The 15590-nt window shown below is 32.3% G+C and overlaps 1 protein-coding gene across 8 annotated transcripts in view; it reads right to left on the bottom strand.

The window, feature by feature from the left end:
• Nucleotides 1-325: 325 nt before the first annotated feature.
• The window catches only part of IPMK (inositol polyphosphate multikinase), a 41316-nt gene continuing 26051 nt past the window's right edge, over nt 326-15590 (bottom strand). For all 8 annotated transcript variants that reach the window (XM_082339562.1, XM_082339564.1, XM_082339559.1 and 5 more), the window contains 2 exons: nt 6796-6877; nt 326-5555 (listed from right to left, as the gene is read on the bottom strand). In XM_082339562.1, the coding sequence (XP_082195688.1) occupies nt 4933-5555; nt 6796-6877 (705 nt within the window). In that variant the 3' untranslated portion in view covers nt 326-4932. The remainder of the gene's footprint in view (nt 5556-6795; nt 6878-15590) is intronic.

Raw genomic sequence — 15590 nt, 5'->3', positions numbered from 1 at the left:
CTATTTCTGGTGTTTTAAAATTACAGTATATATTTTCACAGCCAAGTCAACTTGTTTCTCCTATAGTCTACTTCTCCTAATAGATTGATTCCAAAGATTTTAGACTATGATAGAAAAAATAAATATTCATACAAAATAGTTTATATATTTCTTCATTTCCAATGCATATGCTTCTTTCCAATAACATCCTGTCTTAATCATCTTTGAATCTCTAATGATCCCTATAGTTTTTGGTATATAACATGTACTCAAATATTTGTTGAATGAACAAGTTATTTTCAAACTACTGTGAGTTTGTTAGCATATTACAATTAATGAAAAAACCTCCAATGCAAAACATTTTAATAGGCTGTCAAATATACAGTAATTAGAATTATCTAAATATCACTTATATAAAAATTGGTGTATCACATTAGATGATTCTATAAAATAAAAACACAAATCACACATTGACGACAGCCCCTGCAGTCCAAGAACCACCCCCATCAATAGTACAAATTACAAACACATTTTTAAAAAAGACATTGTTTAGACATTTAAACCAAAGTAACTTTGACTAAATACATTCATTCATCAAGTACAATAAATTTAGCATAGTCACTAATAACACAATTTTAGGTGCAATTTCACATGCTTTCATGTATCTTCCAGTTCAATTCCCACAGTAAAGTGTCTTTGTGCACACCATATCCATTTATATGCAGGTGCATCATACATCATACTTAAGACTATTTCACTTCATAATTAAACATGTTAATATATATTGTAAGTGAATACCAGGCCAAAATTTAACCTCAGTGATGACAAATTTAACAATTAAAAATATTCTTTACAGTATATTCTAATTTGTTTAATTGCATGAGTACTATTTCCTCTTACTAAACACTATCAAAATAAGTAATAAGAATTTAAATATTAACTCCAGAAACATGGAGACTCCAACCTTCTTAAAATATTAACGAGCATTTTAAGTAACAATACAATCATTCTGTAAGTCAAAAAAGTAATTTCATATTCATTGCCAAATTTAAAATACAAATGATTTGAAGATTGAGCCCTAAAATATTTGCAGTAAATTGTAAAGTACAATTTTTAAAATGTGCAGTAATTTGCTTGTGAATGTGTAATGGAATGTTTTTCACAGTAATGTTATGTTAAAACACTATTCTACATGAACGGTCTAAGTAAACGTACCTTTACCAGTAAAAGTGAAAAATTAAGGCCTTCTAATGCTATCTATAATTATTACCTGAACTCAAATGTCAAATAGAGGTTACAATGCTGCAAAGTATTATTTTTAACCTCTTTAACATATTGTTAGTTGCTTCACCTCAACTCAATTATTACCTTATCTTTACACAAAGTTGAATGCTAGTTAACTTTATTATCTTTAAATAAGCATTTCTCCATAACTCTATTTTAATTTAGCCCCCAACCCACCCCCATCTAGAGAGAATGCTGGAAATGGTTAGGGCTTTGTCTGATTGGATCACAACTATATATTCAGGGGTTAAAAATGTTTGTCACATTTATATTTCTGAATGAACTAAGATGCCTGGCCTCCATACACAACATTACTTGTTTTCCTAAAGCATTAATAGACAATTGCATCCTCTTTACATGACCAAATTGACTTTTTTTAATTGAAGTCTAGGCTATGAAGACATTACAGGATGTAATGGAAGGATAACCAAGGCTACACATATATCAAATCAAGGTTAAAGGCACTGGATAAGGAAGATTATTACAAAGCATTGTAAACAATTTTTAAAGCAAATCAAGTTTTAAAGTATCAAATGCCAAACTACTAAGAGCAAATGGTACTAAAATGATGACAATGCTTTAAAATAGTGGACAAAATTTCTGTAATTTCACAAATAAAATTCTTTCATTGTTCTACCATTTTCTTTCATCCTACATCATCTTTAATATTCCAAGTCCTAGAAACAAATATGTTTCCAGTTGCATGAAACAAGAAAATCGCAACTGAGATATCTCTGAAAATTAATTCTATCTTCTCAAGTTAATTATAAATTTGATGTGTACACGGTATAGAGATATGAAGAACATCATCTTGGAAATCATAAAATAGTAAATTATACTCAACTAAAATCATAAAAAAAGATCTTATTCAGTTGAACACAATCTGAAGCCCCACAACAGCAAATTGTAGTGTAAAGAGGCATAGTAAGTACAATTTCCAGACACATAAAACAAATAACGAATACTGAGTTGAAAATACGACATGCTCCATGTTACAGTCATTTAATACACACATTTTCACAACTGTTTCTTGAAAAACTATTCAGATAAAATATTTAGCATGTATCAATGTTAATTTATTTGAATCTATGTAACTTCATCCATATTAAAATATCAATTAATGTAAATACTTTATTATAAAACTATTATACAATTTAAATTTTTATTAGAGAAATGTATTATTCATTATCCACAATTTCTTAAAGTCCTTTTCATGAGTGCATTCCATAAGAAATACACTAAAATCATTTATATTTCCTAGGGGGAAAAAACTACGGTAATCCTATTAACCCAAACTATATCCTTATTATTATTTCTTGAACATTTAAAATGTTTAAATATGCTTGGTGAAAAGTGATCACTCATCCCCACAGTGGTAAATTTCAGCATGTTAAATGACTGGACTAGACAGTAAAATAGTCACATGTAGATAACACAAATAGATGCTTGTTCTGTTACATGTAAGCTTACTTATAAAGTAACATAAAATGGGCATTGGATAACAGTGATAAAAAAAATGTAAACAAACAGAATTAAATGTGAATCCCTTCCCTGAAGAACAAAAGATAAAAGTGTTTCTTGTTTTATTAAAACAAAGCATTATCTATTGTATCAAAAAGGTAAGACACTGATTATACAAAACTAAATTTCCAAATATGGATAAAGAAAATATGGAACTGATTCACACTTTATTGAGCTAAAATGCGCAAAAAATCTGATAATACTTAAATTTATTAACTTCATTGTACATATAGGTTGATACCACCCCATACAAAAAAAAAGTCTCATTTTGTTAAGATTCAAAATAGTGTTTAAATTATATGAGCTTAAGATTTATTGAACCATTATCCAAATAACAACAACAACAAAAGTCTACGCTGTGGGACAAAAAAAGTAAAACTAAAAAATTTCTATTAACTATGACTTGAACTTCATCCCCACAAAAAAAAGCTATGGCAATACCCATTTAGGCAGCAGAGAAAAATATGAAGTCCTTATGGAAAATACCTACACTGACTCTAAATAAAAAATGTTAAATAATCAAATTTTGCTATAACAAATGCATATGAATTTTAAAGGTATTCAGGCCTAATATATTTACTAAGCACAGAATCCATAGGGCATTTGTTACTTTTCTTTGTGCTCAGATACTTGCAAAAGTACACTCAGAGAGGGCTGGGAAGGTGAGATAAACATAAAATTGTGATACTTTCCTTCACACTAAAAAAAGGCCCTTGAATTTAAAAGTTTAATTTGTAATTTTGGGGAGAAAACAGTCTAACAGTTCACAAGTCTAAAACAATTTCCAGGAATATGGCAAGACTGCTGACTACTTAGATGTTTTATTAGTGAATCAAAGTGCAAGTAATGAAAACATAAACATTTAACATACTTGCAAATTTAATTTCAAAGTTCTAAATGTTTCCAATAACAAATAACTAGTTATTTTTTAAAAGGGGTAGATGTGAAACAGAGATAATACTTACAAATCTAATTTTTCCAAGAAAAATAGTACTGCCCCCCCATGAAGTTAAATTATAATTTCTCTCTTGAATATGATATACAACTGTTTTAAGAATGAAACAGGAGCATGAATTTAGACATGTACCAAACTCTGTACGACGTACTAATTTACACACAGTATTTTTGCTAACACTCACCATACTGGATGTTGTCTTTCACTGCCTATTAGAATTCTGAGAAACACTTTTTAGCAACATATATTCATACCACTGCTTAACTAAATGGGGACATGTAATTACAAGAATTGTAAAAGAAAAAAACTCTCAAAAGTTATTTAAAGGAGAAATAAAAAGAGCTTCAATCATCCACCTTTTTGAAGCTGCAGTAAAAGGTATTATATGGTTTATAATACTTGTCACAATGTAGTAAAATTCCAATTTTCCCATAAAGATTTTAAAAGAAAAAATTTTGTTCCTTGCAAATAACTTCTCTCTTCCCTAAACTTGGCGAGACTAATTATTAGTGCCCTTAATGTCAGACTTTTGTTGTTGTTGTTGTCCATTTCAATGATCTTTTTCAAGAAGTATTTTGAAATACGCATATAAATGGAAATTAAAGGGAAAATCTGCTTTTGGAATACAATAATTCTAAATCATTTTACTTCTAAGAAGCACCTTTTGATATGCTGGTCTGAACTTTTAATATAAAACCTAAACAGTACTTATTTCTGTAGAATTTTCTCCAGTTTTAATAACTTCATACATAGCAATACTAAGGATATCAACCTGTGCTTTCTAAATTTTTGAAAGTGTTCTAATAATGTAATGAGTTTAGATATGGCTCATTGTCAAGGGTGGGTGGACAGAGATTTCACAATAAATTGGCTACAGAAAGCTAACTAAACTCGTAATGACTGAATAATGGTTTGCATTTTGCTTAAGCCAAATAGATGTTTAAGCCACGTACCACCACATTCCCTGCTTAACATTCCTAAGTTTCTTTATTCTTTATAGTTTTCTAAAGAACAAATAATTAGTTTTCCTGAGTAAGATTATAAAAAAGTTAACCCTTCTACCAAAAGTATAAAGACAAATAAAATGTAGACTCACAATACAAATTTTTTACACAGCATTACAAGTGCAGAGTTATTAACTGCCACTCTTCATTATGATTGCCCCACCCCTTTAAAAGATTGCAGCAAAGGATTCAATTGTCTAAAATACTCTGCAGTACAGTAATTAAATGCTTCAGCCCATAAACATATCCCTCATCTACTGTGTTGCTAGGGAACACATGAGCAAAGTCTATCATTCGCACTTCTACTTCCGCAATCTCTTGACAACCAGTGGGAAGATGGTAGAAGACTTTTTCCAGTTGGGAAAGTACGTTTCCGTTTAAATGTTCCTGTGACATGCTTTTCCACCCATTGTCTTGCTCTATATTTTCAACTTTCAACGAAGTCTGACTGTGATGCTTTTTTGAATACATTTTTCTGTGACGAGCATACATTTTGGACAAGCTTTTGCCCACTGAAGCCTCTATTTTTCCATTTGCTGTGGAACTTAACACATGAAAGTTATTATTGTACTCTAGTACATCTGTGTCTGAGAGCTGTCCTTTGGACAAAAACTTTTCTGCTAAAGTTCTGTCATTCAATTTTGCAGTAGTTGGCTGAGATGAACCTTCATAAACAAACAGTAATGAACTTGCATAAAAGTTAAGCTGCTTCTGGCTTTCAAACCACTGCAGAATATTCTCAATCTTCTGAATACTGGCAGCAATAGCATCTTTTCTTAAGCAGAATCCATTATGAAAAAAACGGGAGACTCCTATAAAAAGGAAAATACTAGGATTATAATGAAATTATGAAATAACTATCACTTGGGAAGTAATCTCATCTTAGATACAATTCTTTAATTTTCTCCCATCAGCCCCTGCAATTAAGTGAACAGATAAGAATTCTAGTCAAACACAGAATCTTGGAGCTCAACTTAATTTCTGGTGAAGATATTCTCGCTAGAAAACATATAAATGACACTTATGTAACGTGAAGTACCTTATTTAGACAAAAAATTTACTACAGGTAGACTGCTAGTTTAGTGCTCTCTCTATACATTCTCTTAAGGAACAGGATTCCAAGATTTGCTTCATTTGCTATTATGAGGAATTTTACAGTAAGATTACATATTTGTTAGAATCACATTCACGAACTAATCTAGAACCTAGAGTCAAATCATAACCATTTTTAATGATGTCAACAGCCCATTACCAAAATACCAAACCATAACTGTACTTAATTTATGTTCTCGAAAATATTTATTAAATCAGTCTTTTCACAAAAGTTGAGCTCACTATGGGGACTAGTACTACTCCAAGTTGAGTATGTTATTCAAAATTGAGACTTTTACATGTTTTAACCTATCAGATTAGGCCTCTTATAAAATTATTTATGCATATTTTATCATATTTGGGAATTTATGGATATATGTAATTAAATTTTGCTGTTCCCCTACTTCGGAACAGAAACTGCTAAAAATAGTCATATTAGCCTGAGAAATATTTTAATAAAGAGCCAATCTGGGGATTTCCCTGGCAATCCAGTGGTTAGGGCTCCATGCTTCCACTGCAGGAGACATGGGTTTGATTCCTGGTCAGGGAACTAAGATCCCGCAAGCTGCACAGCATGGCCAAAAACAACAGCCAATCTGAATATTAGCTTGCTATTGGTTAAGTATACCAAGGCAAATACTAATTGTTAAGGGCACACTATAGATGATTATTCTGTATACATAAAATAAAAATTCTTCAAAGTATTTACATCACTCTTAAGTTCTGCCCCATCTTGGATAGAGCTAATAATAAACTTTAAAAGAATATTATTTCTGGAAATCTGTGCTATCACTGCTTTTATAATATCTTGGCCATAAATATTTTAGAAGCATATATGTTAAGACTTTATTGTGAACTGAATCATTATACCAAAGGAGAATTAAAACTGAAATCACTTTAGAATTATTTTGATAACTGTGTAGTAATAAAAGCATTGAAGTATGGTTTTTCAATCCTTACCATCCTTTAGAGTTTCTTTTGTTAAGCTTCTCCCATAGTGCTGGTTTTGTGTCTCATAGCTATCAGAATGAACATGATAAACCTGTCAGAAAAAAGCACTGAATATTAAACACTAATACTCCTTGACCCAGGGCTGGGAGTGAGGAGCAGTGGAGGGAATCCCAGCAATGCAAGGATGGTTAAAGATGGGAAGATCTACTCATATAATTCATTCTAATGGAGTAAAGATGAAAAAAAAAAATCATATTGTCTTATCATGCTGAAAAGGCATTTAGCAAATTTACATCTACTATCAATGAAAACTCTTTAAAAAGACAGATGAGTACTTCCAATATGAAAAGAATTATCCATCTCAATCCACCAAAAGTTAGCCTCAAGTTTAAAGTAGAAATAAGGAAGCATCTGTCCTAAAATACAAGAAACTTCCACAAAAAGTACTCAACCACAATGTGTTTTATCATCATTATTACCTAATATTGTTCTGGAGTTTCTAGCAAATGCAAATAGATAAGAGAAAGAAATAAGAGGCATAATAATTTGAAAAGGCGGCAACAAAAATACTACTCTTTGTAGATAATGGTTGTATATTGGAAAATCAATTTAAAAACTAACAAAAACAATAAAAACTTGAAATGGTGACAGTACAAATTAGTAAACAGAAAATAAGCTTTCATATATACAAACAACTGGCTAGAAAATGTAATGGAAGACCCTACTTACAAATCAAATAAAAAAGAAATAAAACATAGGAATAAACTAAAAAAGCCTAAGATCTACAGAACGACGTCTTTAAAACACTCCTAAGATATACACATAAACACATACCCATGTTCTCAGAAAGGAAGATTCAACATCATAAAAGATACAATTAATCTAGGAGTAAAATCAGATTATAATAAAACACCAACAATTATTTTAATCATATAAGCTAATTTTAAAGTTCATATAGAAAATCAAGAATTGCTAAGGAAAATCCAAATAAGATCAGTAAGGAGGGACTAACCTTGCCATCCTACTAGATATTAAAACATATTTTATTTATACTTTTTCCAACTTTATTGAGGAATAAATGACAAGTATAATTGTATATATTTAAAGTATACAATGTGATTATTTGGTATATATATACATTGTGGAATGATTACTAAGATCAAGAAAACAAACACATGCATCACCTCATACAGTTAACTCATTTTTAGTGTATGTATGCAGTGAGAATGCTTAAAATCTACTCTCAGCCAATTTCAAGTATACAATATCGTATTATTAACTATAGTCACCATGCTATACATTAGCTCCTCAGAACTTATTCATCTTATAACTGAAAGTTTGTACCCTCTGACCTACATCTCCCCATTTCCCCCTTCCCTAAATCCCTGGAAACCCCCATTCTATTCTCTGTTTCTATGAGATCAGCTTTGTCTTTTGGGTTTCTTTTTTTGACTCAACATATAAGTGCTACCACACAGTATCTGTCTTTCTTTGGCTGGCTTATTGCATTTAGCAAAATGCCCTCTAGTTTCATCCATATTTCCTTCTTTCTCATGGCTGAATGATATTCCATTGTTTAAAGAGGCACATCTTCTTTATCCATTTATCTGTAGACAAACACTTAGGTTGTTCCCATATGTTGGCTATCGTGAATATTGCTGCAATGAACAGAGTGCAGATATCTCTTTGGGATAGTAATTCCATTAAAACATACTTCAAAATCAAAAAACATGAGAAGCTTGTATGTGATAATGGTATTTTAAACCAGCAGAAAAAGATGGATTATTATTAAATGGTGTTAGTATGATTAACTAGTGATCTGGAAAAAATAAGTTGTATTTATAACTTATACCAGGATAAATTCCAAATACATCAAAGATCAAAATGAGCAAAATAAAATGCCTCCCCACCCGAAGATAGAAGAATCCTTCAATAACTGATAACTAGGGAAGGCATTTCCAACTAAAACTCAAAAATTTCTACCACATACAATATGTTTTTTAAAATGTTCATAGTGTTTTTGCCATTCAGAAATCAAAAGACAAACAGAGAAAAGGTATTTGAAATTTATATGATGAACAAAGGGCATGTTTACTCTTATGGGAAAATGAACAACATATCTGAAGAGTTCACTGAAATCAAACAGCTCTCAAACATACCAGGAACACAGCCTACCCCAAAATTGTGGCAACCAAAAATGCCTCCAGACACTGCCAAATGACTCCCTGGGGAATAAAACGGCCCCTGGTTCAAAACCACTGCTCTAGATATCAGGCAGACTGCCAATATCTACCACAATTATAAACGCATACAAGCTCAGCAATTCCCCTCTGGAAGCTTATCCCATAAATACCCTAGCACACTGGTGGAATGAGGTAGGTCTCCGGTTAGTCATTTGTAACATTACTTGTAAGAGCAAAAGACTGGAAACAAGTCAAAGGATCCATCAAAGTAAGCTGGTTAAACTATAATACTGTGCCACTATGGAAAAATCTTCATGATACGTTAAACAAAAAAAAAAAGCAAGATACAGAACAGTGTTCAAAGTAGGTAGGTTTTGCAATAAAGGAATACATATATGCAGCATTTACTTGTATATGTTTAAAATACTTCTGGAAGGATACACTGGAGAAAAAAATCACTATAATATAGTATCCTGTGTGGAGAGTGACTTCTCACTGTATATATTTCTATACTTTTTGGAGTTTGAGCCGTATAACAATGTATCTCATCAAATTTTAATTAAATATTTTTAAGAAGCATTAAGAATACATTGCTTTAGGGACTTCCCTGGTGGTCCACACACTCCCATGCAGGGGACCCGAATTTGATCCCTGGTCAGGGAATTAGATCCCACATGCCACAACTAAAGATCCCGTGTGTGCCGCAACTAAGACCCGGCAAAGCCAAATAAATAAATAAATATTTTAAAAAAGAAAAAAAAGAATACATTGCTTTAGAAACTGATATTTTATAACTTTCAGTCTGATATGGCTAATTACCATCTATCTCAAATGCTTCACTTTATTCAAAGAGTTAAATTAGAACCGTGTTCTTACAGCCTATTAAAGAAAGATAATTTATCTTGAACAAAGTGTTACTATGAATAGAAGAAAGCATTTCATAAATACCAAAATTACATCTGACTACAGGAAAAAATATTTTTATAAGAACAGTTAATCATAACCAAAATGTGTTTAAAAAAATATACTCAAGTTCTCTATGCACAGAAATATGTGTAAAAGAGGATTTTCAAAGTGGCAGAGGTATTAACTAATGCTATGTGGCAATCATATGGCAATATACAAATGTAACAAATCAATATGTTGTACAACTCAAACATACACAATGTTATATATCATTTATGTTGCAATAAAAAAGGATGAAATTGAGAAATTAATAATCAGAGGAAATATATTAAATAAACACAAAAAACAAATGAGAAGAATTTTCAAATACTATTCAGGGATGTATTTTCTGAGCTAAGTTAGATTTCACATATGAAAAATATAAATTTCACAAATAGACTAAAGCTAATTAGTTTCAGTGGGACTCCTTTATTGATATTCTCTCTTCCTCTATTTACTTATTTTTATTCATTCATTTATTTTTTTATTGGAGTATAGTTGATTTACAATGCTGTATTAATTTCAGGCATCTTTATTTACTTCTACTTTACTAGTTAAAGCTAGAATATCAAGAGGTCTGAGAATTTCTTCAGTCTCTACCCACTGTCCAGTCTTGGTCAGTCACAAAGATATCTATAAATCAAAAGTTACAGTACCACCTTGAAAATATTTTTAACGGAATGGTAAGCTGGAAGACATGAGTAGGACAGAATAACAAGCAAAAAAAAAGCTCCAGCACTTCCTGGATCATATGAGTTGCTTATTTTACAGGAACTCATGTCAGGAGCAAACCAATTCAAATATCTTTAGCAAAACACATTTCCTATTAAATCAAATCCTATTAATGGAAAAAAGAAATTTGAAGGGTTACTGTTATCCACTATTATAGAGGAAAAAAAGGTATACAAAAAAAGAGTCTGATTTTTAGACAATGTGATAAATAAAGATCAAAAGAATCTTTTCCCCCAGTAATTAGGAATCAGTGATTAAGAAACGTGACTTCTCTCTTAAGTGCAAATATTTATTTCTTTGCCAAAAATTTAAGTTATTGCCAAAAATATACTGGAACATCCAAAATTAAATCATCTAAAATCTTGAATCACAAGTTCTAAAGAAATTTCAGGTAAATTTCTACAAATTGTATTTCAATTACTTGTGGTTAATAAATATAATAAACCCCTACAGTTATACAGCATGTGTTTTCCGAGTCAATACAAAACTGGAAAATTAAACAACCATTCAAATAGTTAACCCAAAAGGATGCTATGTCAAAAAGCCAGTAAGTCCCAAAGCAAGCTGCTGATATATTAACTTCTCTCAAGTTTGATACTTTAAGCTAAAATACACCCCACCTTCCTACATATAGTATGCTCCAGTCACCTTACATAAACTCCTATTTCACAATATGCTCTGCTTCTTGGTTTTCTACCTATTATTTTCCCCGTTGCCAGTTCAAAATACCACCTTTTCCAAAGGCACTCTATACTCCTCCTTTTGTGACTCCCTCGTTCATATAGTTCCTATTCAGTTTCTATCTCTTTTGTTACACATATCTTAATAAATCTTGTTATTAAATCAAAGTGAGTCTTATCATCTACACCATCTTGGGATCAAGGAAATAACAGTATAATTGCTGACAGTCATTTAAAAATAAGGAATTCCTAAATTGGCATGTTCTTCTACCCACCAAACCTCTTCCTACTACTGGTTAAACATAACAGAAAAGTATGTTAAAACTGATATATTTGGTAAATTTCAGTCTATTCAGTTATATTAAGGGTTGTTTTTGGTTTGGTTTTTTTTTTTAATTTAAAGGCAGGACTGTCTTGGAGGAGAATTTTTAAAATTTGGAACATTCATTCTAAAATTATTCAAGTCTATCTTTATTATTAGTCTATAAACCCACTGTGATTAAAAAGTTTAATGAATTTACCACCTACTAAAGAAATAACTATTTGAAAAAAATCCTAACATAACTCCAACTAAATTCAAGGTATGTCTCCCAATTTTAACATTCTAGAATAACAATTAAATTTATATTCACATTCTCATTCTCATTTATTATTTCACACTTCAATCATATCCTTTCTCAGATAAGTAAACAATATGTAATTATAAACTGCTAACTACTATATAAAGGAAGCCATGAAAACAAAAATAGGGGAACCCAAATTGATCTACAGATCCAAAACTATTCCTTACACCAAAATCCCAGCCAACACCTCTTTGCAGAAATGACAAGTTGATTCTAAAATTCGCGTGGAAGTTGAAGGGACCCAGAACAGCCAAAACAATCTTGGAAAAGAAGAACAAAGTTGAAAGTCTAACAATTCCTGGTTTCAAAACTTATTCCAAAGCTACACTAATCAAGACAGTGTAGTTCTTGGGAGTTCCCTGGTGGTCCAGTGGTTAGGACTAAGTGCTTTCACTGCCGTGGGCCTGGATTCAACACCTGGTCAGGGAACTAAGATCCGGCAAGCTGCACAGCACAGCCAAAAAAAAAAAAAAAGACAGTGTGCTTCTGAGAAAATATCTGCAAATCATATATCTGATAAGGCGTTAATATTCCAAATATATAAAGAAGTCAGACAATTTGATGGGAAAATTTTTTGATTCAAAAATGGACAGAGGAACTGAATAGATATTTTGCCAAAGACAACATCCAAATGGCCAACAGGAACATCAAAAGGTGCTCAACATCACTAATCATCAGGGAAATGCAAATCAAAATCACAAGATAGGGGCTTCCCTGGTGGCGCAGTGGTTGAGTCTGCCTGCCAGTGCAGGAGACACGGGTTCGGGCCCTGGTCTGGGAGGATCCCACATGCCGCGGAGCGGCTAGGCCCGTGAGCCACAACTGCTGGGCCTGCGCATCTGGAGCCTGTGCTCCGCAACAAGAGAGGCCACGATAGTGAGAGGCCCGCGCACCGCGATGAAGAGTGGCCCCTGCTCGCCGCAACTAGTGAAAGCCCTCGCACAGAAACGAAGACCCAACACAGCCAAAAATAAAAAAAAAAAAAAAAAAAAAAAAGTGCAAAAAAAAAAAATCACAAGATATACTTCACACCTGTTAGAATGGTTATCATCAAAAAGACAACAAATAACAAGTGTTGGTGAGAATATAGAGAAAAGGCAACACTTGAGTACTACTGGCAGGAATGTAAACTGGTGCAGCCACTATGGAAAACAGTATGAAAGCTCCTCAAAAACTTAAAACTAGAACTACCATTATGATCCAGCAATTCTACTTCTGGGTATACACCCAAGAAAAAGAAAATAGGATATCGTGGTGCTATATGCACTCCCTGTTCATTGCAGCATTATTCACAATAGCCAAGATGTGGAAACAACCTAAGTGTACATCAATGAATGAATGGATAAAGATGTGGTGTGTACACACATACCTTGTTTTACTGCACTTCACAGATACTGTGTTCTTCACAAATTGAAGGTTTATGGCAAGCCTCCATTAAACAAGTCTATCAGCACCATTTTTCCAACAGCATTTGCTCAGTTCATGTCTCTGTGTCACATTTGGTAATTCTCGCAATATTTCAAACTTTTTCATTATTATTATATTGTTATGTTATGTGATCAGTGAATTTTGATGTTACTATTATAATTGTTTTGGCACTTTTTTAGCAATAAAGTATTTTTAAATTAAGGTATGCCCATTGTTTGTTTAGACATAATGCTATTGCATACTTAACAGATTACAGTATAGTGTAAACATAACTTTTATATGCATTGGGAAACCAAAAAATTCTTGTGACTTGTTTTATTGTGATATCTGCTTTATTGCAGTGGTCTGGAGCTGAACCCACAATACCTCCAAGTACGCCTGTAAATAAACAACGGAATATTATTCAGTCATGAAAAAGAAGGCAATCCTGCCATTTGCAACAACATAGATGGACCTTAAGGGCATTATGCTAAGTGAAATAAGCCAGATAGAGAAAGACAAATACTGCACAGTATCACTTATACATGGAATCCAAAAAAACAAACCAAACTTATAGAAAGAGAGAGTAGAAGGTGGTTACCAAGGGCTGGGAGGAGGTGGGGGAAATAGGAAGAGGTTGGTATTCATCATTCAGTTATAAGATGAATAAAGTCTGAGGATCTAATGTAAAACATGGTGACTAAATTGATAACACTGTATTGCATAACTGAAATTTGCTAAGAGGGTAGAACTTAGAACTTAAATGTTCTCACATACACAAAGAAAAGATAAATATGTGAGGTGATGGATATGTTAATTAACTAGATGAGTGAATCCTTTCACAATGTGTATGCATATCAAATCACCACAATGTATACTTTAAATATCTTTACGTCAATTATACCTCAATAAAGCTGGGGGAAAAAAAAAAAAGACAGTGTGGTTCTGGCATAAAGATAGACAATATGGATCAACAGAAGAGAACTGAGAGTCCAGAAATAAACTCTTACATTTATGGTCAGTTTATTTTCAGCAAGGGTGTCAAGAGCATCCAGTGGGGGAAAGAATGGTCTTTTCAATAAATGGTGCTAGGACAACTGAATATCCATATGCAAAAGAAGAAGTTTGACCTCTTCCTCAAAGCACACCCAAAAAACTAACTTAAAATGTACACATATCTCAATGTAAGAGTTAAAACTATAGAAGAAAAATAGGAGTAAATCTTCATGACTTTAGTTTAGGCAATGGTTTCTTAACTATGACACCAAGAGCACAAGTAACAAAAGACAAAAAAAAAATTAGACTTCAAAATTTAAAACTTTTGTACTCCAAAGCCATTATAAAGAAAGTGGAAAAACAATCCACAGAAAAAACAACCCAAATTAAAAATGGGCAAAGGATTGGAATAGACATTTCTCCAAAGAAGATATACACATGGTCAACAGCACATGAAAAGAGGCTCAATACCATGAGCCATTAGGGAAATGCAAATAAAAACCACAATGAGATACCACTTCACATCCACTAGGATGGCTTATAGTTAAAAAAAGAAAAAGAGAGAGAGACAATAACAAGGTTTGGGTTTTGGGTGAGGATGTGGAGAAACTGGAACTCCTATATATCACTGGTAGAAATGTAAAATGGTGCAGGAACTTTGGAAAAACACTTTGGCAGTTTCTGAAAAAGTTAAACTTAATCATAGCACCCACCAATTTCAAATTCAGGAACTACCCCCCCCCAAATAAAAACATAACGACTTGTACATGAATGTTCACGATAGCATTATTAATAATAGCCCAAAAGTGGAAACAACACAAAGTTGACCAGCGAACAAATGGATAAACAAAATGTGGTATATCCGTACAACAATAAAAAGGAATAAAATACTGATTTATGCTAACATAGACAAACTCTGAAAACATTATTGAAAGAAGCCAGTCACAAAAGACCACCTATTGTATTACATGATTCCGTTTATATGAAACGTCCAGAAGAGGCAAAGCTATAGAGTCAGAAAGTAGATTAGAATTGTCTATGGCTAGGGGGTTGGAAGTTGGAAGGAAATGAGGAGTGATTGCTAATAGGTACGGCATTTCTTTTGGGGTGATGAAAACGTTCTACAATTGAATATGATGATGGCTGCCCAACTCTATGAATATACTAAAACCAATCAACTGTATACCTTAAATGAGTGAATTGAATGGTATATAAATTATATCTCAATAAAAATGTTA

This window comes from Balaenoptera borealis, assembly GCF_965194805.1.
Source record: "Balaenoptera borealis genome assembly, chromosome: 10".
Taxonomy (NCBI): domain Eukaryota; kingdom Metazoa; phylum Chordata; class Mammalia; order Artiodactyla; family Balaenopteridae; genus Balaenoptera; species Balaenoptera borealis.
This window is presented reverse-complemented; position numbering and strand designations above follow the sequence as displayed.